General features: G+C 53.4%; 7 protein-coding genes across 7 annotated transcripts; 4 read left to right on the top strand and 3 right to left on the bottom strand.

Annotated features, from left to right (window-relative positions):
- PG997_009516 (uncharacterized protein) lies at positions 1–1,074 on the top strand (the record flags this gene model as incomplete). Its single annotated transcript, XM_066813831.1, has 5 exons — positions 1–26; positions 67–181; positions 256–393; positions 473–524; positions 602–1,074. 5 exons carry the CDS (start codon positions 1–3, stop codon positions 1,072–1,074), a joined length of 804 nt encoding a protein of 267 aa, XP_066665793.1.
- A 1,218-nt stretch (positions 1,075–2,292) lies between these two features.
- PG997_009515 (uncharacterized protein) lies at positions 2,293–3,772 on the bottom strand (the record flags this gene model as incomplete). The annotated part of the gene is made up of 3 exons (XM_066813830.1): positions 2,293–2,917; positions 2,977–3,485; positions 3,539–3,772. The coding sequence occupies 3 exons, from the start codon at positions 3,770–3,772 to the stop codon at positions 2,293–2,295; spliced, it is 1,368 nt and encodes a 455-aa protein (XP_066665792.1).
- A 4,784-nt stretch (positions 3,773–8,556) lies between these two features.
- PG997_009514 (uncharacterized protein) lies at positions 8,557–9,738 on the top strand (the record flags this gene model as incomplete). Its single annotated transcript, XM_066813829.1, has 1 exon — positions 8,557–9,738. The coding sequence occupies one exon, from the start codon at positions 8,557–8,559 to the stop codon at positions 9,736–9,738; it is 1,182 nt and encodes a 393-aa protein (XP_066665791.1).
- Positions 9,739–10,713: 975 nt separating this feature from the next.
- On the bottom strand, positions 10,714–13,915 carry PG997_009513 (uncharacterized protein; the record flags this gene model as incomplete). Its single annotated transcript, XM_066813828.1, has 3 exons — positions 10,714–11,252; positions 11,311–13,681; positions 13,751–13,915. 3 exons carry the CDS (start codon positions 13,913–13,915, stop codon positions 10,714–10,716), a joined length of 3,075 nt encoding a protein of 1,024 aa, XP_066665790.1.
- A 607-nt stretch (positions 13,916–14,522) lies between these two features.
- Positions 14,523–16,701, bottom strand: PG997_009512 (uncharacterized protein; the record flags this gene model as incomplete). The annotated part of the gene is made up of 4 exons (XM_066813827.1): positions 14,523–15,096; positions 15,166–15,449; positions 15,567–16,269; positions 16,565–16,701. The coding sequence occupies 4 exons, from the start codon at positions 16,699–16,701 to the stop codon at positions 14,523–14,525; spliced, it is 1,698 nt and encodes a 565-aa protein (XP_066665789.1).
- A 1,849-nt stretch (positions 16,702–18,550) lies between these two features.
- PG997_009511 (Pex2/Pex12 amino terminal region) lies at positions 18,551–18,868 on the top strand (the record flags this gene model as incomplete). The annotated part of the gene is made up of 1 exon (XM_066813826.1): positions 18,551–18,868. The coding sequence occupies one exon, from the start codon at positions 18,551–18,553 to the stop codon at positions 18,866–18,868; it is 318 nt and encodes a 105-aa protein (XP_066665788.1).
- Positions 18,869–19,688: 820 nt separating this feature from the next.
- PG997_009510 (uncharacterized protein) lies at positions 19,689–19,961 on the top strand (the record flags this gene model as incomplete). Its single annotated transcript, XM_066813825.1, has 1 exon — positions 19,689–19,961. The coding sequence occupies one exon, from the start codon at positions 19,689–19,691 to the stop codon at positions 19,959–19,961; it is 273 nt and encodes a 90-aa protein (XP_066665787.1).
- Positions 19,962–20,184: the final 223 nt, after the last annotated feature.

The following is a 20,184-nucleotide window of genomic DNA, read 5'->3' as shown; positions in this document are numbered from 1 at the left end:
ATGTCTGACAAGAAGATCATCACTGTGTTCGGCGCCACCGGCAACCAGGGCGGCTCCGTCGTCCAGACCTTCCCTCCACGACGCCAAGCTCAAGGACGAGTGGTCTGTCCGCGGCGTCACTCGCGATGTCTCCAAGGACTCGTCCAAGAAGCTTGCGGCTCAGGGTGTCGATGTTGTTTCGGTGAGTTTATTCTTTCCCCCCATTATCCCCGTGGCTGGCATGGGCACGAAAAACTGACGATGGTGGTGGGCCAGGCCGATCTGAACGACAAGGCTTCTATTGTGGAGGCGTTGAAGGGATCGTATGCCGTCTTCGCCGTCACCAACTACTGGGAGAAGATGGACGACAAACTCGAGGTGCAGCAGGGCAAGAACCTTGCTGATGCTGCCAAGGTATGTGATGCGATCTCCGGGTGATGGAGGGAGGATACAAAGCCCGATCCCATTTGGCTGACCGTGATGCTGTTTGTAGGAGGCCAACGTGAAGTTCCTAATCTGGAGTTCCCTGTACAATGTCCACAAGCGTAAGTTCTCCTTCTCCTCTTATCCTTTGGCCAGCTATGCCTGTCCAGACTGGAACTAGTACTAATGCCATCCATAGTGTCCAAGGGGGCGCTCCCGCACGTCTACCACTTCGACAGCAAGGCGGCCGTCGAGGAGTACATCCGCGAGCTGGGGATCCCCGCCGCCTTCTTCATGCCGGGCTTCTACATGAGCAACCTGCCCGGCGGCAGCTTCCGAAAGACCCCCGAGCACGGCGACAACAACACCTGGACCCTCGGCCTGCCCTTCGCGGGCGCGACCCAGATCCCCGTGTACCACCCGGGCGACACGGGCAAGTACGTCAAAGCCATGGTGCTGAACCGGGACGCCGTCCGGGGCCAGCGGTTCCTCGCCGCGACGGCGTACGCGACGGCCGACGAGCTCGTCGCCGGCTTCCAGCAGGCCTTTCCCGCGCAGACGGCCCGCTACGCCGAGGTGCCCAAAGACGCCTTCCTCGCGGCCCTCACCCAGGGCCCGCGGGCCTGCCCGAGTTCGCCGCCGTCGAGCTGTACGAGAACATGCGCCTCATGAGCGACTTCGGCTACTACGGCGGCGACTCGCTCGACTGGACGCATAGCCTGATCGAGGACCCCCTGACGACGTGGGAGCAGTTCGTCGAGACGACCCCTGCGTTTGCGGGGCTGAAATAGAGGAAAACGACGACGGGGGGGGTCCATGTATTCAAACGAGGAAGAGAGATACGGGGATGAGAGTTTTTGTTTAAGCAAAGATGTGAGACAATTTGTCCCACGAGTTATCACAGGAGTCGTCACCTGTTTTTCTTTTCTTCTCTTTCTTTATTTTTCACTATGCGGTGTCGAGAAACCTTGGTAGTAAGCCCCAACCTGTGCTTTTCATATGATCACGTAACTCACCAGTGGTGGGCCAGAACTGGTGGTCACTAATGATACGTGATAGCTGGGAAACTGGCAATCAACTGCATACTCCACGGGCAATGGGTTCGAAATATATGAATGTGGGATAGCTAGTTCACGATTATGAGCTTACATGGTTCGAGTGTCGCATGAGCCTACCCACCATGGGTTCATGAACACTGTGGCCAGTTATTCCACTATTGCCAGTATACAGGATACGGGATTGAATACGGTTTCTTGGCTATGCGGGTTCACTGTGGACTTATATAGTTTAAAGGGGTTACAGGATAAGGCTTATACATGTAGAATCGAGTGACAGGTCCATCACCAGATACTTTGAGAAACCTTCTCCAAGTATGCTGTTTGCGGGGTGAAAGGGCACATTGGAGATGAGAAGGCAAATGAGCAGTGTGAGAAGAGAACATGTCAATAAATAATATATGTACGTAACAGGCCGTACAGGGAGGCACGTTGTCGGCTACTGGTCTTATCCCAAGTACCTAATAGCAGCGCTCCTAGCCTAGTGTAAGACTTATGTGGCGAACGAACAAGCCGCCCAAATCGGCCAATGCCCCGAAGAAAGGCTAGCCAGCACGACAAGAGACATGCATGATACCGCATTCACAAGTGTCGCATGAGACCAGGGCTTGCCAACACCACTGAGGTATCTGGATAAATCACAATGTATTCGCTCGTACGTAAAAATGTAAAGGGGTATCTTGAGGGGATAAGCAAGACATCCAAGAATAGGCAAGAAAGTTTTGAATAAGATCAAATGAAAAGAACACCGCTCTGTAAATGATAGCTTCTTGCACTGCCTAAATCCAACGCGCTCCGCTCGTTCGAGAACAACCTCCCACCGGACTTCACCCCTTTAAACGGGGATGGCCATCTTGCTGACGCCACCAGGGGTCTTGGCGTCATCCACAATCATGGCTTCAACCTGGTCAGAGGTGAGGCCGACATCATGGTTGAAGTCGTCGGCCAGGATCTTGATCGAGGCACTGGCGTGGGCCTTGGAGAAGATGACGGCATAGTTGACGTAGCCGAGAGTGGGGCGTTGGAGGTAGTCCGAGTTGCCAATGGAGTTGGTGTAGTGGAAGGTGGACTTGCACTTGGTGTCACCCGAGGCCAGGGTTTCGATGAGGTCGAACTCGCCGCAGCCAGACTTCCAGCAAGAGCAGTCATGGTACTGGCCAGTACGGGGGATCTTGCCGTTCAACAGCCAGATGGCGGGCATGTCCTCGTTCCAGCCCTTCTTGCCATTCGATGGCATGGTAACCTTGAAGGTGAAAACCTTGTCCGCGCCCTTGAAACCCTCGTAGGCAACAGTTCCGGGGCGGTAGTAACCGCAGTTAGCAGTCTTGTCTGTGCAAGGCTTGTCGGAGAAGATAGCAATCTCCGCGGCGTCAGGAATCTGGCCTCCCTTGAGCACAGTAGGAGACGGCGCACCGCCGGTGCCGTCCGCGTTGAGGTAAGACAAAGAGTTTCCCCAGGTCCTGCAGAAAGGTTAGATTAGATGTCAAAAAGCAGCGATTGGAAAAGGGGGGGTTCTTACGTGTCCCAAACACCGGAGCCAGATCCTGAGCCACCGTAGTTGCCCAAGAAAGTGATGCCAGTTGCCTCGCCGGACAAGGCATCGTAGTATCCAACACGTGCGTAGTCGCCCGCGGGCACGTTGGAGGTGTCGGTCTTCTTGGGGGACGTCGCGGGGTACGAATCCGCCGCCTTGGGGGCCGAGGCCACCTTTTCGGACTTGACGAAGCTCGATGCGACATTGACATCAGGTGCCTTTGCCGCGGGCGCGGCCGGGGCCGCGGGCTGGGGAGACGCCGCACCCTTTCCATCGTAAGTGTTTGTCCAGGATACATCTTGTCCATCAATCTTTGCGTGGACGACGTCGCCGACGGCACGCTCCTCATGACTGTGCTCATGGAACCTCTTGTGGAGGTGCTGGTGGCCGTGGCGCTTGGAGTGAGGCACAGGGGCGTCTCTCTTCGAGTTTGCCTTGGGGGTGTAGACAGCCACCTTTTCTATGGTGGCAGGTCCACGCAGGTGGATAGAAAGCTACGGGTAAAGTCAGTATGGTGAACTTCGATGTGATGGGGACGTTTGCTTACGTCCTCATCGAAAGGGGCGATAGGACCCGAGAAGGGAACGTCCGCGAACTGGCACGAACCATCCGAGCCCATCGAGGTGACCTCCTTGTATTGGCCAGCAACATCCAGACCAACATACTGCAAAGCCTTGACGGCCGTGCAGAAGAAGTTACCACCTTCGTTGTCACACTTGCCCGTGTTTCCGGCAGAAACCGCGGTAGCCGCAGCCGCGGCAAAGACCATGGAGTACTTCATCCTGTCGAAACCAGTTACTGTGTTTCAATGCCTGTTTGCGTTCTCGGTAATCCTTCCAAACAAAGTGCTTTGTGTCTTGAGACTGGCGAGATGGAGTCTCTTTCCGAATCAGCTGTCCGAAGTTCGTAAGCGAGGCCTGGGTTTTTATCTTTTGACCATCGAGGTCGACAAGCAAGAGCGGGTGGCAGATGAAGTGAAAGTGGCAATTCAGGTGGTCAGCTGCAACAAACAATGAAGCAGTCGAGTTGCGAAGGTGAAAATGGTAATGAGCGACTTGGTGAGCGATATCACCGGACAATGAGTGGACGAGCGCTTCCGTCAAAGAAAGGCGGACAGGTTTGCTTTGGGTGCGAGACGAAGCCACAGACTAGGTAGGGAAAGGAAGGGAGGGCGGGGAGCCGAGTCAGATATACACCACGTCCCAGGAGGGATAACGAGATTAAAGCCTGGAGAGAGAGACTCAACTTTCAAGGGACTGGCCAGCCATGGACCCCAGGTGGGGATCGAATGGGCTTGCGATAGCTGGCGATTGTTGTCGACACACCCTCCACAGCCCGTGTCTTCTCCATTCCATGGGCCATCGCAGCATTGCCATTGGTCTGCAGCGTCATGCTGGCCAGACCAATGCTGTGGTGTGTGTGTGTGAGTGCTTGGCGTACAGCAGGTACCTGCATCGGCAGAAGCAACAGAGACATGTGTATCAGAGCGAACGTGGGTGTGTGAGCCACTTTGCCGTGGAATTAATCAGGGGGATCTACGACCACTTAGCTTCGGGCGCTGGGATCCGGTCGAGGAAACGGCACCATCTAAAATCACGATGACCAGGGTCGCTTGGGTATAACCATCAATGGCATGTTATCTGCCCAGCCTTTAGAAGGCCACAAGAAGACGCTTCCTCAGGTGGATCGGGCCCTGAGAGATGCTCGAATAAGGCCTGACTAAGTAAGCAAGCACAGACTAAAGTAGGTGCAGGCGGGCAGAGAGAGTGTGATAGGCAAACCCTCCCCGTGCGTGCGTGCTGCGTGCTGCGTGTGTGTGCTGTTGATGGTATGTATGTAGCACACGAGGCACACCACGGCGGCAGCGGTGGAGGTTGGCTAGGTTGGGTTGGTTGCATGCAATTCCGCTCAATGCAAGGCACCAGGCGCCAAGCAGGAGAAGACCAGACACCAGACGAACGGAGGTGGTCAGATTTGGAACAAGGCCAAGCTTTTGCTGCGATGGGTGTCTCCAGGCCAGACCAGATCAGCTGTGTGGCACAGCCTCTCCATGAAGTTGGAACTGGAGACAAACTGGAGAACAAACAAGGTGGGAAACACGTACGTAAAACCACTGGCCGATCCGGGTCCAAACAACCCGGTCAGCCATCTGCCAGTGGACAACATCCCGACTATTTAGTATTTCACGCCGCATCGCGAATCTCGCAGAAAACTTTCGGGGCCACTCTGCCAAGGTGGCCGAGGTAGGGATAGTTTACATTTCACATTTCGCCAAGGGCATGTCAATTAGCCAGCGCCGCCCAGAAGAACGTGGTGATTGCACTGAGGGTAGTGGCATTTTTTTTGTTTGTTCGACAGAGAGGGTGTGGGGGTGACGCTCATGAACTCTGAAGTCTACCCGGGTGACGCTCTTGCGTGCGACATGACCGCACTGGCTTCCGCAACGGTATATCGGATCTTAGGTAGGCAGATCTCTGGTCTGCATGCACTTGCTTCAATTCAATGGATTTCCTCAAATTGCCCCTACTCCAACCGCGCTTTGCAGGCAAACGGTTAACGGTTCGGCCATTCGTATCCTAAAGATTGGCTCACCGTCAATTATCGATTATTCGAGAACGAACCCCATCGGCGCTTTCTGGTTAGGGGTCGCATCTAATCTCCAATGTCGCCATTTCGGTTTTCATGCCCTCTGTCTGACTTGTTGTTACCTTACCTATGTACATAAGCAGGTACCTCCTACCACCTGACATCCTAATGCCACACCATCTAACCTTTTTGGATCTGCGATCACGCCCCGGGGTGGGGTTCCGCTCATCTGACGTTTTAATTGAACTGCACCATCACTTCCTCTAGATTGATTGCCTGGCTTCCAGCTGCTTGCTAGATACGCCACCAGGACACACGCTCTTTCGTTTATGAATAGATGGATAGTCGGCGGTGATGGACGAGCTGAGTACGAGCTGTCTACGCAAAAGGGTGGGTGCATGTTGACTGACTTTGGTGTTCGTGTCGTGCTTCTTTCTCTCCCCTCCTCTCCGATCCAAAAAACGGAGCCGTACTGACTCGTGAGTGGCGCCTTACAGACTTGCATACAACCACCACCAACAACAAATTCTTGAACAAAGAAAAAGAAATCATCCTCCCTGCCTACATCTGACAAAGCCCTGCATACTTACATGTAGTTATCCACCATTTGCCCACGTCATCACCGCAAGTTCATGAGTTGTTTGCTGTACACCAAGTCTTTTTTCTTCCCCCTTCCAACCCAGCGGCCTTCTCCGTCGTGGACGCGTATGATACGCAGGCTGCATCAAACGAAATGTGCCGGGACCTGCAGCGACGATCTCAGTCCGTACAATTTTACTTTGCACCCCGGTTTTATTTTCGTAGATGTGGGAGATCGTACAGGGCAAGCTCACAAGGCAGATAGGAATCAAGTTTCTTTGGTGCCACTTAATAAAGCGCAATGCTACATACAGTACGGAGTAGGCCCAGCACAATGCACTATTCTGGGCACATCGGCCTGTGCAGGCCTGAGAGAAAGCCTGCGGCCGCGTGGTCGTGAGCGGCCAGGTGCGTGCCAGCTCGGCCAGTGCCTTGAGTATGTACTGTAGCCGAGCCGGGTCTGATCGCCTGTGTGACTGTGTACCCAATCCTCCAATTTCCTGCCCCTCCTGGTCAAGAGTTTGGTCGTCACCCGTGTTCGGTATGAAGCCGTGTCACCTTTGAGTAGAAGGGGATTCCTCACATTCGGCAGTTGGTTGTTGGCTTTCCGCATTCCCCCACGGCCAGGAATGCGTAGCAGGTGGGTTGCCATAACGCTGAGCTGGGGCCGGGTTCGTTGCTGCAACTACCCGACACTTGCCTCCCGACCGACCGACCGACCGACGGGAAGGGCTACATACTTACCTAGTTACTTCGAGGGGAATCTCGAGCCTGTGCTTTGCTCGAGTCGTCTACCGAACATGGCTGACTGTCTCGGACCCTTATTTGGACGTGCGCCATTATACTTCGTCCGGTGTATATTCTCTGGGTCCCACCCCTCCAAGGGAGCGGGCGTCAAAACGGTTCTTCAAGCCGTTTAGACTTTTACTTTCATCCGGTCTCAATGGATGCCATCTCGTCTTGGGCCGCGTGGCGCGCGTTAAGCGCGGACGATTTTTGATATATGGCGTATCGAATCATATCATTCCAAGGACGTCCTACTCTATCCCAGTGACGCTGTCCCGAGTCAAGCCAACCCTCGCAGGACGGTATGGTATGGTTGTAGACACACCACCGCCTTTCGCGGCACCCGGAACATTACTCGCGACTATGGATGTGGACCTGGGGCAAGAAAGACGAACTGTTTCCGGCATATGCAGGCGATCGATTTGCCATCCCGTTCATGTCACTCTACCGACCGAGCCGGACTTGTTTGTGGCTTGCTGGATAGTACATTTCCGGGCCCCCAAGCGTGACCACTGTAGTAGAATCGCCATACTACTAGACGGCAGAGAGATGGAAGAGCCCACAAGGCAATCGTTGTGCTCCGAACACTCTCAATGTTTTCGTCGACGGCGCCCTAGTGGAACTTGTCTGTATAGCACGACGTGGACATGCTGTCCTCAGGTTGGTTGACTGTCGCGCAACATCCCATTATGGGAATGAACTCGAAGATGCTGCAAAAACTTGAGCTCCGGTGGTATATATAGGCGGGGAGTTCGTTGGGCTGTGTACGCGTTGAGCGCGCTTGTTACTCCAACAGCACGACTTGTGTGATCATTGAGCCCTCGCTGCTGTCAATATTGGTACTACATACCCCCCCGGTGACGCATTGTACGCTGTTGCAACTCACCCGAGGTAAAAGGTGATCGACTTGGAGGTTATCCGATACTCTATGGAATTGGTCGGCAAACAGCACCCATGCTGACACTTGCCTTCAGACTGGAATGTGTCCAGCGTCTTGTTGGTCCCAGAGGTGACGACCAACGTGGTATGGAAGCCCTCCAACTCTGGGAAAGGCAGGCGTGCCATCCAAATGCCATGCTTTCTATCTAATCTGGAACTGGACAGTTCTTATTACACAAAAGCTCATCCTTCTGGTTCCCGCCACTTGCTATAGATGACTATATATCGCCACTGGCAATGTGTCTCTTCATATCAAATGATTACGATCACTTGAAAGCACAAATCATCCATGCATAAGTATGAAGTATCTTTATTTTTTTCTTATTCCTCCCACACACACGATTGTGGGTTGGTACTTCCAAAAATTCCCCAAAGAAGAAATGAGTACGATCTCACCTCATCAGACTAAGTATAGGCTGGAATATCGCACCCAATGGTTGGACCGGCCAAGGCTGACTACAAATGACTACATGGCGCTAGTGAGCATGCTCAGCCTCCCCGCTGGACATCTTCCCTCAAGCGAAGCTCATGGCACAAGGAAGGATGTCCAAGGTTTGAGTAATCATAGCAGGCGCGTTCTTCTATCTTTACTCATATAAATTTTGAAAATACCCTCTTAGCCATAAATCCGCGCCCCCGTCGGTGATCTTCCTCTCATCATCGCCCATCGTCGCTATGGAGACATCTACCGGCTCCGATGATCACCACGACCATGATCCCATCTACACCGACCTCCTCGAGCCCGACGCCATCCGGCTGCTGGAGCTCTACCCGGGCCCCATACCCGCCATCCCGCTCATGGGCTCGCTCATCGTGACGACGCTGCGCGCCTGCGAGGCGGACCTCATCAACCGCTACACGGCGCTGTCCTACGTGTGGGGCGACCCGGCGCCCGCCGACACCGTCACGCTGGCTGGCGGGTCCGCGAAGCTGGGCATCACGGCGAACCTGAGCACCGCGCTCAAGGACGTCCGGCACACGTCCGAGGTCATGACCGTTTGGGTCGACGCCGTATGCATCAACCAGGCCGACGTCCCGGAGCGGAACCGGCAGGTCGGCCTCATGCGCGAGATTTACGGCTACGCCGGCAGTACCATAATTTACCTTGGTCCCCTGAATCCGGGATTGTCGCTGATATTCGACACCGCGGTGGAGATGAAACGGCAGAGTATGAGACTGCAGGATTCCTCCCCCTCGCACAAGGGGGAGGAGGAAGAAAACAAGGGGACGGAGGTGGTTGATGATGATGAAAACAGCGACGACCATGACCGCAGACAGCTTCTTCACCGCGCCGTAGAGGAGGATCTCTGCCCGCTCCCGTGGTTCAGCCGCGGCTGGGTGTTCCAGGAGCTAATGATCTCCAAGGACCCGCGCATCCAGTGCGGCGGGCGCCGTCTAGGATGGGACGACGTCCTGGACGTCGTGAGGCCAATCGTCTGCCGGGCGGGGACGGGCCGCCTCCTGAAGGTTCTTGACGCGGTCCGCCGAGACGGCGTGCCCGCGAACAAGGACCTGCGCAGTCTCGTTCTGGCGCGGAGGGGGTGCCATGTATCGGACCCATGCGACCTGTTCTACTCGCTCATGGGGCTTGCCTCGGACCACGAGATCTACCGAAGGTTTCTAGTACCGGACTATAGCAAGCCGGCCAGAGAGGTGTACATCGCGGCCGCCCGTTATATGCAGCAAAAAATGGGCCTGCCGTCTTTTCTACAAACCGCTTTGAACTGGTCGGCACCTAAGAAAAGTGGCGTTCTTCGCCTCCCCTCATGGGTGCCAGACTGGGGGTCCAGACCGTCACCAACACCACCTCCGCCCAGGATACGAAGGAGACGGCTTGTACCACGAACGAATCGCTAGATGAAGAATCAATCCTCCTGGTAGAGCAACTCCAAGACTTCGGAGTAGTCGAGCGGCTGACCGATGTGTTCCCACGGGGTGCCCCAGGCTACCCCCAGAAACATATTCTGGGGATGAAGGAGACATCGACGCGGAAAGCGATCGCAAAGAATGGCACAAGTTTATTGGCCCAGTTAAGAACACCGTCACCACCGTGGAACACCCCCTCGAAGTCCCCAAGTGGCCTGAGTCTGACGACACGAAACGCCATTACAAGTTTGGCACCTACGAATATCTGGGGGCAAATCCAGGCCTACCCAGCCGCTTGGCCTTGGTGGTGAGTCGTGCTGGTCCAGATGCCGACACACTTTCGTCAACCTACTGTACCGTTTCGGCCCCAGCTAGTGTGGCCCTTGACGATTCTCTTGTAGCATTCAAGAGTTGCTCGTTCGAGACGGCTGGGTCCGTACCCAAAGAAGAGGATGTGATCTATGGCTTCCGGCGCCCCTCTAAGGAGAAGTCCGAAAGGGCGGTTACGAAATATGGCGAAGTTTCGCTTTACGAGTTGGTTGGAGTACATCCAAGTAATCTTAAGCTAGGTACAAGACATGATAACGGGACATTGATGGCTTTCTATTAGAGGGGAATTTATATCGCTGCTGTATCGTTGCTACCACCCTAATAGAATATTCTGGGCACCTGCTGCTATTGCAGGACCTCGCGCGCCATTGACGCCGCGCTCGATACGTCGCGCGAGGAGCAGACAGCCCCCCGGCCCTTCGATTCCTTGCGAGTCTAGCAATTATTCACATCTACCTGGTCTGCTTGGTGGAAAGGGGCTGCTGAATGCACAAGTAAATAGGCCACACCCGACACCGGTGGTTGTCGGATCTTTGGGGACTGCGATGGGTCGTGGACAGTGGCCAAGAAGTTGAGGGGTCCCTCGGCTTAGCCTAAAGGTTGTCGAGTTCGGCTTCAGTGATCTTCGAGCCGAAGCTAAGCACCAAACCCTGTGGCGCGAGTGAAGCTGCTCAGGACATCGGCATCAACGTTGACTAGATAGTTCTCTCGGAAAATACCCCCACCGCCAGCTCGCTGCACCAAGCTGTCCAGACTGTTTCTGACACATTCGAGACAGTCGACAGTTCTCACCGGGTCGCTCCCCAAGAGCGCCCTTTCTCGCACATCTCTGGGCGTGTCCCATTCTGTTGCCTCAGCCGGAGCCGGCATGACTGTGGCATCTACACCTGGTTTTTCTTCGTCCATAACCTGAGCGAAAACTCCAGTCCACATCGTCAAGAAGTCTTGTAGCTGTCCCAGCAGGAGTTCCTGCATGGGTTGTCCCAGTTCAACTATGCGAGTCAAAGCAAGCAAGTTAAGCTTCTGTCGCAGAGTATCTGCCATGCAGTCGAAGCTGTAGAACCACTCTGCACTTAGCCAGGGCCAGACCTGCTCTAGTGGACCGAGAGAGGCTACCAGCTCAGTGAATATAGCAGGGTCGGCCAGAGCTATGCGAGAGAAGATGGAGAAGTAGTCTGTTAGTGTCAGGTTGCTCACACGAGGTTGCCTTCTTTTTCGGCCCCGAGGTCTGACGAGCCTCGTATGCGTCATGGATTCCCTCAAGCATAAATTTCAGGAATCCAGTTTCAACTAGATCCTGACAAATGAGCTTCAGACCATCGACGCCGCCAAGCTCATGAGCGCAGCGAATCAAGGTCTCGATTTGTTTGGTGGCCATCGCGCTTTGCTCACGATTGTTGGCGGTGTAGGTTGCGGCGAAGCCTTTAAGCAGACCCTGTCTATGTTGATTGTCGAGCACCGCCTCGGGTGCTAATATGAGATAGGAATGTACAACGGCAAGGATCATCATGTGATGTTCCGTGTGGGCTTCCAAATGCCTAACGGCATGGGTGAGAAGGCCAACGAGTTCTTGTGGCAATGGGGGCGCACTTTGAAGGAGAACATTGTGCCAAAGCTCAAGCGCCTCGTCTATGAGATAGACGTAAACGTCACTGCCCTCTTGAACGGCTTCTGATATTAGTGGTATGACGATGTGATGAAAACGTTGGGATTCGCTTTGCATAGACATGACCAGGGATTGTAAGATGGTCAACACTGCCTGCTTCATCATGAAGCCAAGATCTCCAGCAGAGGCCCATATGCTAGGAAGTGCTGACATGATCTGGTCGGCAAAACGCGTGACATGGGTTTCCATCCTTTCTATGATGACTTTTGTCGTATTTAATATGGCCAATTTTGTCTCGTCCACTTCCACTTCACCGAGCAACTGGATCAGCTGTTTGAGAATGGGTTCCGCGTAAGGGTGAAACATCTCGCCACTGAAACCGAAGTCGTCGGCTACCCATTTGAACTGTCTCGCGGCTGTGATGCGGACGACAAGATCATTATTTTCAGGGTCATCATCGCGGAGAAGGTGACCGTAGATTTCGTATATCAGTGGTCGACTTTCAGGGGCAACCCGAACTGGTACCCATTGACTAATGAGAATACCGATGCGCCGCCTTAGTATCTTACAGTCAGGCCCTGTTTTTTGGGCGTCAGCTGTGATTGTTGTTCGGAGTAGGTCATCGAAGCTGAACTGATTGTCAACATGTGCTGCTGCCAAGCCTATTGTGTTGTAGACGGCCTCCTTGGTCGTAATATCGAGTTGCGGGTTCTCGAGGGTTGCAAAATAGGCAAGCAAAGGTTGCATGAGCAGTTGCTTGTAGTGAGTGAGCAGCTGCAGCAGTAGTTGTTCAGCACAAGGGCGAACTTCCCACTCCCATGCTGCACCTTGAGCCTCCTCCTGTTGCTCCCATTCCTCGGGCTCCTCTTCCCAAGCCTCGATATCGGCTTTCCGGAATATCAGAAGGCTTGAAATAATCAAGCGAGCTATCTCAATGACCATCCCGTCCGTTAGTAGCCCTTGTTTCACAGAGAGGATCAGTGCCGCCTGCTCTTCTCTCGTTTCCTGCGAGCGGTACTTGAATGTTTGCTGGGGTACATTGACCATTCGTACACACGAGCGAACCAGAAGCAATCCCTTCAACGCAAGTCTTTCAAGCAATGGGCCTTCCACTTTAGATTTGTGGCCAGCACCAATGGCTGAGGAGGATCCCTGGCGCAGACCCTCGGACGTGTTGAAGACTTGAGCGAATGCAGTCACAAGTTCCCAGTACTTCTGCACAAGGCCAAAGGAGTTTGGCAACGATGCAAAGCTAGCAGGATGATCATTTGCCATCTCGACATGAAGCTTAGCAAACTGCATGAGATGTTTCCCGACAACGTCCATTATGGGCTGTGGCAGCTCATTCCTCAGGGTCTCGGGGTCCGTAAGCTGACCAAATTGTTCCCGTGACAATTCCCATGCTGCTTTGACAGTATCGTCTCTATGAGGGTATTCGTAACCAACAATCAGCAGTCTCCGCAGAGCCTTGAAGGCGACCAGGCTGTTATGTATGGCTATACTAGCTTCTTCTTCATGAAATCCTCCTGTTCTGACAGCTGACATCCACGTCGCGGAGGTTTTGGAGTATATCTCTCCCAGGACGAAGACAAGCTCTGGGGTGACCGACTGCAGTGCCGTTTGCGACTTCCGCAAGCGTGCAGTCCCAAGCTCCTTGACGGTGCGCAGCAGAACCAGGAGAGCACCCGCGAGCTCGGCCTGGTTCCCATCTTTTGTTTGGCGAAGGAGGGAAATTAGATTTGGCAGGGCCTCTGGCCAGGCTTGGGGGTAGTCGATGCGGATAATCTTGGCGGTGACAAGAGCGTTGTGTAGCGCAAGCTGCTTGTCAGGCTCGCCGACCGTACCAGAGAAGAGCTTGGATCGGATCAGGTCCTTCTTGGCAGGCTGTATAGCATTCTTGAGTGTGTGGTGCCTCCAGTATTTGTCGATGCCATTCTTGAGCTGGATGATGGCCAGTAGCCGTATCTCGTGAGGAAGAGTTCGTTCGAGGAAGACCATCTGGAGAAGGGGAAATAGCGGACGTTAGTAAGGCACAACAACCGTCTCGGCCCGAACATCATAGCTTACCTGTAGGGCAGGGTAGTAGTCCTCGTGGACTTCCCAGGAAGTGAGCTGCTGGCCGGCAGACTGGCGTTGGCTGAAGTCTTGCGATGTTGCCGCCTGGAGGGTGCGCCACAGCTCCTCCAGACTGAGAGGACTGGCCTGGCCAGCGACTTCGATAGAGAAACTCATGTTGCCAAGAGAGGTCAAGACCCGGCGCACCTGAGCCTGGAAGGGCAATTCCTACGCTATTCACTTGTGCCAGAATTGAAAGCGCAAAAGAAAGGGTGTTGCTTTGTTTACCACCACGATTGAGTTCATTCTTTAGGCGCATCAAATGGCGGGGCAGGAGGACGGTGGTGGTTATGAAAAGCGTCGGGGTCCAGCAGGGGATGACAGCTTAGGTGGGGTCCACCGCCTAACGCCTAACGCGAAATCCCGGTACCGCGTACAGTGAGTGCACCTTCCTGAGTAAGTACCTACATACACAAGGCACCATCAGAGTAAAATGTTCCAAGGATTGAAGGCAGTCAAACACTTTCATATGCCACAAAGCTGTCTTTCCGGAGGGCTGTCTGTAACACAAGCACCTAAAGAGATACCAGTATAAACCATGCACTCAGGAGCACCCCTATTTTGATTTATATACGAACTACCTGGTATGCCGTAACCGAAAATCATGAGATATCAAAGACGTTTTTGTCTTAGGAGATACAAGTTGAAACCCGCCACCTCCTGTGAACCACCATAGCCAAACAAGCTCGCAGCAGAGAACCGGGTCACTGGGCGTTTGTCACACCTACTCATATGCAACGACCGTTTGATCATTGTCATGTACCCAGGCATCCACGGTGCCCAATCGATTGAAGTCGGGGAAAGTAAACTCGCCACTCTCTCCCATGATATCACCGGCGGCGGCGGCAAAGACTGGTGGCCGTATCTCATCTTGGGAAGGCTCAGGCGGATCCATGGGCGCCGACAAGTACTCCGCCACGACGTCTCGGAGCTCTTCGGTAAAGCTCCGCGAGACCTCCCAGACCTGGCCATGCACGGACATTATCCGCGCCAGCATGCTGAGCTTCTCGCGATAGACCGGCGTGTCGAGGCCCTGGAACACGCACGCGTCGAGATACACCAACGCCATGCGCCGAATCCCGGCCACCAGCAAGGGCGAGAAATATTTGAGGTCGACAGGCTTGCGGAAGAGCGCGAGCATGTGGTCGGCAGCTTGGATCTCCGCGTTGATCGCCTGCCATCCGAAGCACTTGACCTTCCGGGCGCCCATAGAGGGGCCGGCGCTTGGGCCGAGAGAGCAACTCTCCTTGAGGCCAAGGTTGCCCCTTGCGACACTTTCTCGGAGTATTAACCGGGAACTACACTAGATTGTTAAGGCCTCGCAGTGGTAGCATGAATGTGATGATATATAATAACAGAAGACTTACCTGTGAGCTAAACCCCACGCCTGCTGCAAGACAACGTCGGCTGAGCCTTCGGAATTTACCAAGTCCAGTTTCCACGCTGGGACCTTGAGAGTCCAGTCACATAGAAGAGAGTCTGCCCGCTCGAAAAGACGCTCCTTCTTGTCTTCAGGTGCACCGTGGTAACCGAGTACATAAGTCGCTGTGATGCGGCACAGGTCAACCAAATACGCCATCGAAGAGAACTCAGCTGTGCCGAGGGCACTGTGAACCTCATACTGGGCCAAGCTTGTTGGGTGAGGTATGTTCTAGACCGATTGTGTTAGTCTTTATGCAATTCGTCGTCTGTTTGGACGAAGGGGATGCTGTGTCGCTGCTGCTACAACCTCGCCCCCTAGTGGGAAGGGATGAGAAAGAAAACTTACCCCTGACTCATACTCCCATTCTTCACAGGGCAAATCCACATCGCCTGGGATGTCGCATAGAACTTTGGTTTCGAAGAGGTTGTAGCAAACATACAGCCAGTATAAGCCCCAGTATGTTCGACGATAACTTTCGGCAACGACCGGATCAGGGGCTTCCGCGGCGAATGCCTTTTTGTGCATCCCCAACTCCTGTGCCATTGTGTTCGCACGATGAAGCCACCCTTTATAGTATGTAAATGATGTATTTCCGAAGGCAGCAAAACTCATGATGAGCAATCCTTGAACCGACTGTGGTGTCATAGGGAGAGGAGCGCAAGCTGCAGCATAGGCCGTATTTCCAAGCTCGCCCGATTGGGTCTCTGGCATATATAAGGAGCCGATGTAGTTGATTGCCATCAACAAGAAATGCATTCTGCTAGGATCCGTTATGGCTTGATCCACAAGAAACCTCTTTGGTAGTATGAACGGGTGTGCAGCGTGGAAACAGGTATAATAGGCATCGAGAGGCGTGGTTTTCCCAAGGGCCTCTGACCCTGGAGTGATGCGTGTTGACGGAGCCCAGCCCACCAACTTTCCGTCTTCAACATCACATACTGGGTTGACTGCAGGAATCTGGGCCTCAGGTTCGATCCTTCCTATCGTGGGTATCGCGACTGGTCTATCCAGTATCAGACTCCTTTTCTTCTGATCACGGATACCTCGTCTAGATTTTGCGTAAAAGCACTGATGGCACCAAAGTCAGCACCGGACATCTTGACCACATGAAATACCATTTCCCAGATCAGCGATGCCATGTTATTTCGAAAGAAGACCCGGCATCACCATAATTTTGAGGTGGTCATGGTGTCCCTTCCCCGAATGGCCATTTAGCTTACAGGTTTTCCCTCGTTAGAGCATCGCTTGCAACAAGGTAAAGTGGCGTCGCATTTCATGTGCCTATAACACCAAGATTAACGTCACTCTTTTCTTGTTTGCTTGAGAGGAGTATGACTACTTACTTTGAACGGCATTGCACACAAGCGAGCGATACGCGGACGGCCGGTCTGAAACCTCGAGGACTTGGTCTTGGGTCGGAGCTATTTGGCGTGGAAGCCTCGTTCTGGAGATTTGCCGCAGTCTTTGTACTCCGGATCATGGCGACTTGGCAGTCCTATACGAGGGCTAGCCAAGCGTTTTTAATGCCCAAAAGAAATGCTTGCTTCTCGAGAATAGCTATGAGCTGGAGGTGGTTCTTGAATAGCGGAGTGTAGGTTCAATGGGGAAATGGGGATGCTTAAGTAAGATGACCCAAAGCGACCCCAAAGGAGGCCCCATACGGATAGATGTATGCCGGGATCTGTCCTGCAAAGCAGTCGCTGAGATCCGAAAGTCAGGAACACACTTGCTATGCAGGAAGTGTATTTGGGACTCGAGATGCGGGCTGACCGCCTCTTGGCGTTTGGCAGCAACGTGGGTGGCCGCCAAAGCAGCGGGGAGACGATGATACCAGCAAGCGTTCTGCTATGCGGGGAAATGTAGGGCAGCCCATCCTCTATATGGCCAATAAAGATGATGCTGAGGCCATGTACAGGGGTGACGGACAGCAAGGTCGATAGAGTAAGACGGACGACGAGTCGAGGAACGGGTGGACGAAACCCGAAAAGAGAGGGAGACTGTCAAATTACTGTACATTCAAGCTTGGCGACAATGAAGGCACCACAGAAGCGCGTTACGAGTAATGTATCATTTCGTTACTCGTGAATTTGCGAGCTTCAATGTATTAAACACGCTTCATATAATTACCTCTTGCCCGTAACTTGATCGGAGACTCTCAACCTTACCTGAGAAGGGTTCCGGCCAATCGCAAGGATTCCAAAGGGGGGCCTCATGGCCAGAGTGTGTGTAAGCACTTCTTTTTAGGCAGCCGGGATAAGGAGATACATCCGATCTTCTCATCAAGTGGTGTGAGCATCAAAGCCGGTACAGGGGCTTGTGCAAGCTTGCTCTGATGTTGCAGGCTTCGAGGAAGCATATTCGTATATTGCAAAGCTCAACTATACAACCTTCTGGCTGTGAGTAAGCAGTATAAGTGTTAGATTACCGCGTACTCCTACAGGAACATGGCACGGCATATAATAACATAACGTGCTTACTACCTACTGTATCATATACAGTCGGAAGCAAACGGTGAGGTGGGCATGGACCGGGAAGAGCGGCAGGCACAAGTGATGTGAGCGAAGGCCTATTGAAATAAGTACATACGCAGCCCCGTTGGCTTTTTGAGAGATGCGGTGAGACCAGTCCTGTAAGATGCATGCATCTGACGGGTTATACAGCAATGCAATGTTCTTTGCTTTCAGTATAGCCTCAAAATGCTACCTGATGCTATGAAATTCTCGTGCAACAAGTAGAATCTGAGCTGTTGAGCTGGGCATTGAAGCCAAAGAAATAGCCATGAAAATGGGGTTTACCTTCTGCTCAAGCTTCACAGGCTATGGCGAGACGTTCAAAAGCTGCAAAAGGAATGTCTTGCTTGTATAAAAGTTTACCGAAGTGTTATCATTCAGTCTGCTTCATAAAAAATAAACATCAATGTATTTTATAGAACATCACAAGGCTAGCTAGAATATTGCATCTACCTAAGCTCCAGATACGATGTCAACAGGTGGTGGGTCAGAGCGAATGCAGGGGCCTCACGTAACGGGGATCAGCCAGTTCGTACTCCATTCGGGGCCACCGAGGTTCCTCTAGGCCCTTGCATACCTCGGCCAATTGATTGATTCGCGACTGGTCCCAACGCCAACGACCGCTGCCGACCGGCCGACCTTACCTACCTTACCTACCTTACCTCCTTGCGTCACCACCGCCAACGCACTGTCTTCACCCAACAACACAAGCCGGGGGCATCTCTCTTTCGCATCCAAGTCTCCTCCTTCCACGTAGAACAATGCCCGCGGGATAGCACAAATCAACATCCACCATTTCAGCCCGGCGATGCTGCTTCGATGAGCTCCTCCAGCAGCTTTGCGCAGGCGCAGCAGCGACTGGCTGCGCGCCGACAAGCCCGCGAACGAGAGAACCAGGTCCGCCTCACCGCACGACGCGACGAATCCCAAGCGTGGTCACGCGCCGCCAAGCTCCCTTTCCCTCTAAACCGACTCGGGTCCTCAACGCTATCGGCTTGGGAGGTGTTGTCCTCGCGCGAGGGAACGAGGCCCTCCTTTCGTGTCGGCCAGGTCGACGCCGAGCTCCTCGACGAAGAGCTCGTTGACCTTCTCCGGGGACAAGTCGGCGACGCGCTCAAATACCTCGGGGAAATATAAAAGACGACTGGTCGGCAGAGATACTGCTCGGCCTTCGCGCGGTACTATTCAAACTTACTTTGTGGGATCACGATGCCACTTACGGGGCGGCTCTACAAAACCTCAAATACACGGATGCGCGACGTAACTCGCCTAGCCTCGCACCGCCAAGCAAATGGCAGAAGATTCTCTATGGGCTCATCACCGTCGGGGGAAATACGGATGGACCAAATGGGAGGATTGGCTACTAGACCAGGACAATGGCTATGATGCACCATCGCCAAGGGTGCAGCGGCTGTCCGCCATCACCTCGAAACTGTCCACTGTGCACTCAATGGCAGCCTTTGCCTCATTCCTTGTCTTCTTGTTGCATGGGAGATATCGGACACTTCTTGACAGGCTCCTGCGGATACGGCTAGTACCGCCGACTAGTCAAGTCAGCCGAGAGGTCTCATTCGAGTACCTCAACCGCCAGCTCGTGTGGCACGCTTTTACAGAGTTTCTACTTTTTGTACTGCCACTGGTCGGTATCAACCGCTGGCGTCGATGGCTCTCTCGTGCCTGGAAGAAGACCAAAGATATAGTCCACATCAGGTCTGACGACGCAAGCAACAGCAAGCAGGGTGAATTCGCATTTCTGCCTGAACGAACGTGTGCCATATGCTATCAGGATCAGAATAGCGCTACATCGGAGAACGAGGTCCTTGCTGCGGCAGCATCCAGCGGAGTTGTCGGGTCGGCGCAGACAGATATCACAAACCCCTACGAGACGATACCATGTGGCTGCATATACTGTTATGTCTGCTTGGCTACTCGGCTAGAACGAGAAGAAGGCGAAGGAATGACTTGTCTGCGCTGCGGCGAGTCGGTCAAGGAATGCAAGCCCTGGAGCGGAGATGTCCTAGAAGAAGTGGCCAAGGAGCCATCCTCTTCCCCGAAGCGGGTGGGCTTTGCCGATGAGATTGAGGAGGCTGCGCCCGAAGAGCGCGACCTGGCAAAGTCAGGGCGCATCACCAAAGACAACCACAATGATAGTAACGACCACTCGGAAGATACGGATTCCGAAATTTACGAGGAAGAGGAAGAAGAGTTGGGGGGTGATGTCAATCACTAGAAAGAACCCTCACAATGAACCTTGCTCTATTGAAAAAGGCTTATTGGGTCAGAAATCCAGCAACACTTTGTACCACTACTTTAATTTCCACCTATTTGCAGTATTTGTCTGCATCGAAATCGGATGCACTGCCAAATACCAGGGCTTTTACACTGAATCCTTCTGTGGTTTCTTTATTACTTAAATACAGCAGTCTGGGGTTGAGGTCACTAGGCTCCTACAA

The sequence above is a fragment of the Apiospora hydei genome (assembly GCF_038363865.1).
Source record: "Apiospora hydei strain CBS 114990 chromosome Unknown utg000007l_segment0_segment0, whole genome shotgun sequence".
Lineage (NCBI taxonomy): Eukaryota > Fungi > Ascomycota > Sordariomycetes > Amphisphaeriales > Apiosporaceae > Apiospora > Apiospora hydei.
Note: the sequence above shows the minus strand (reverse complement) of the source record. Positions and strands in the feature narration are given on the sequence as shown.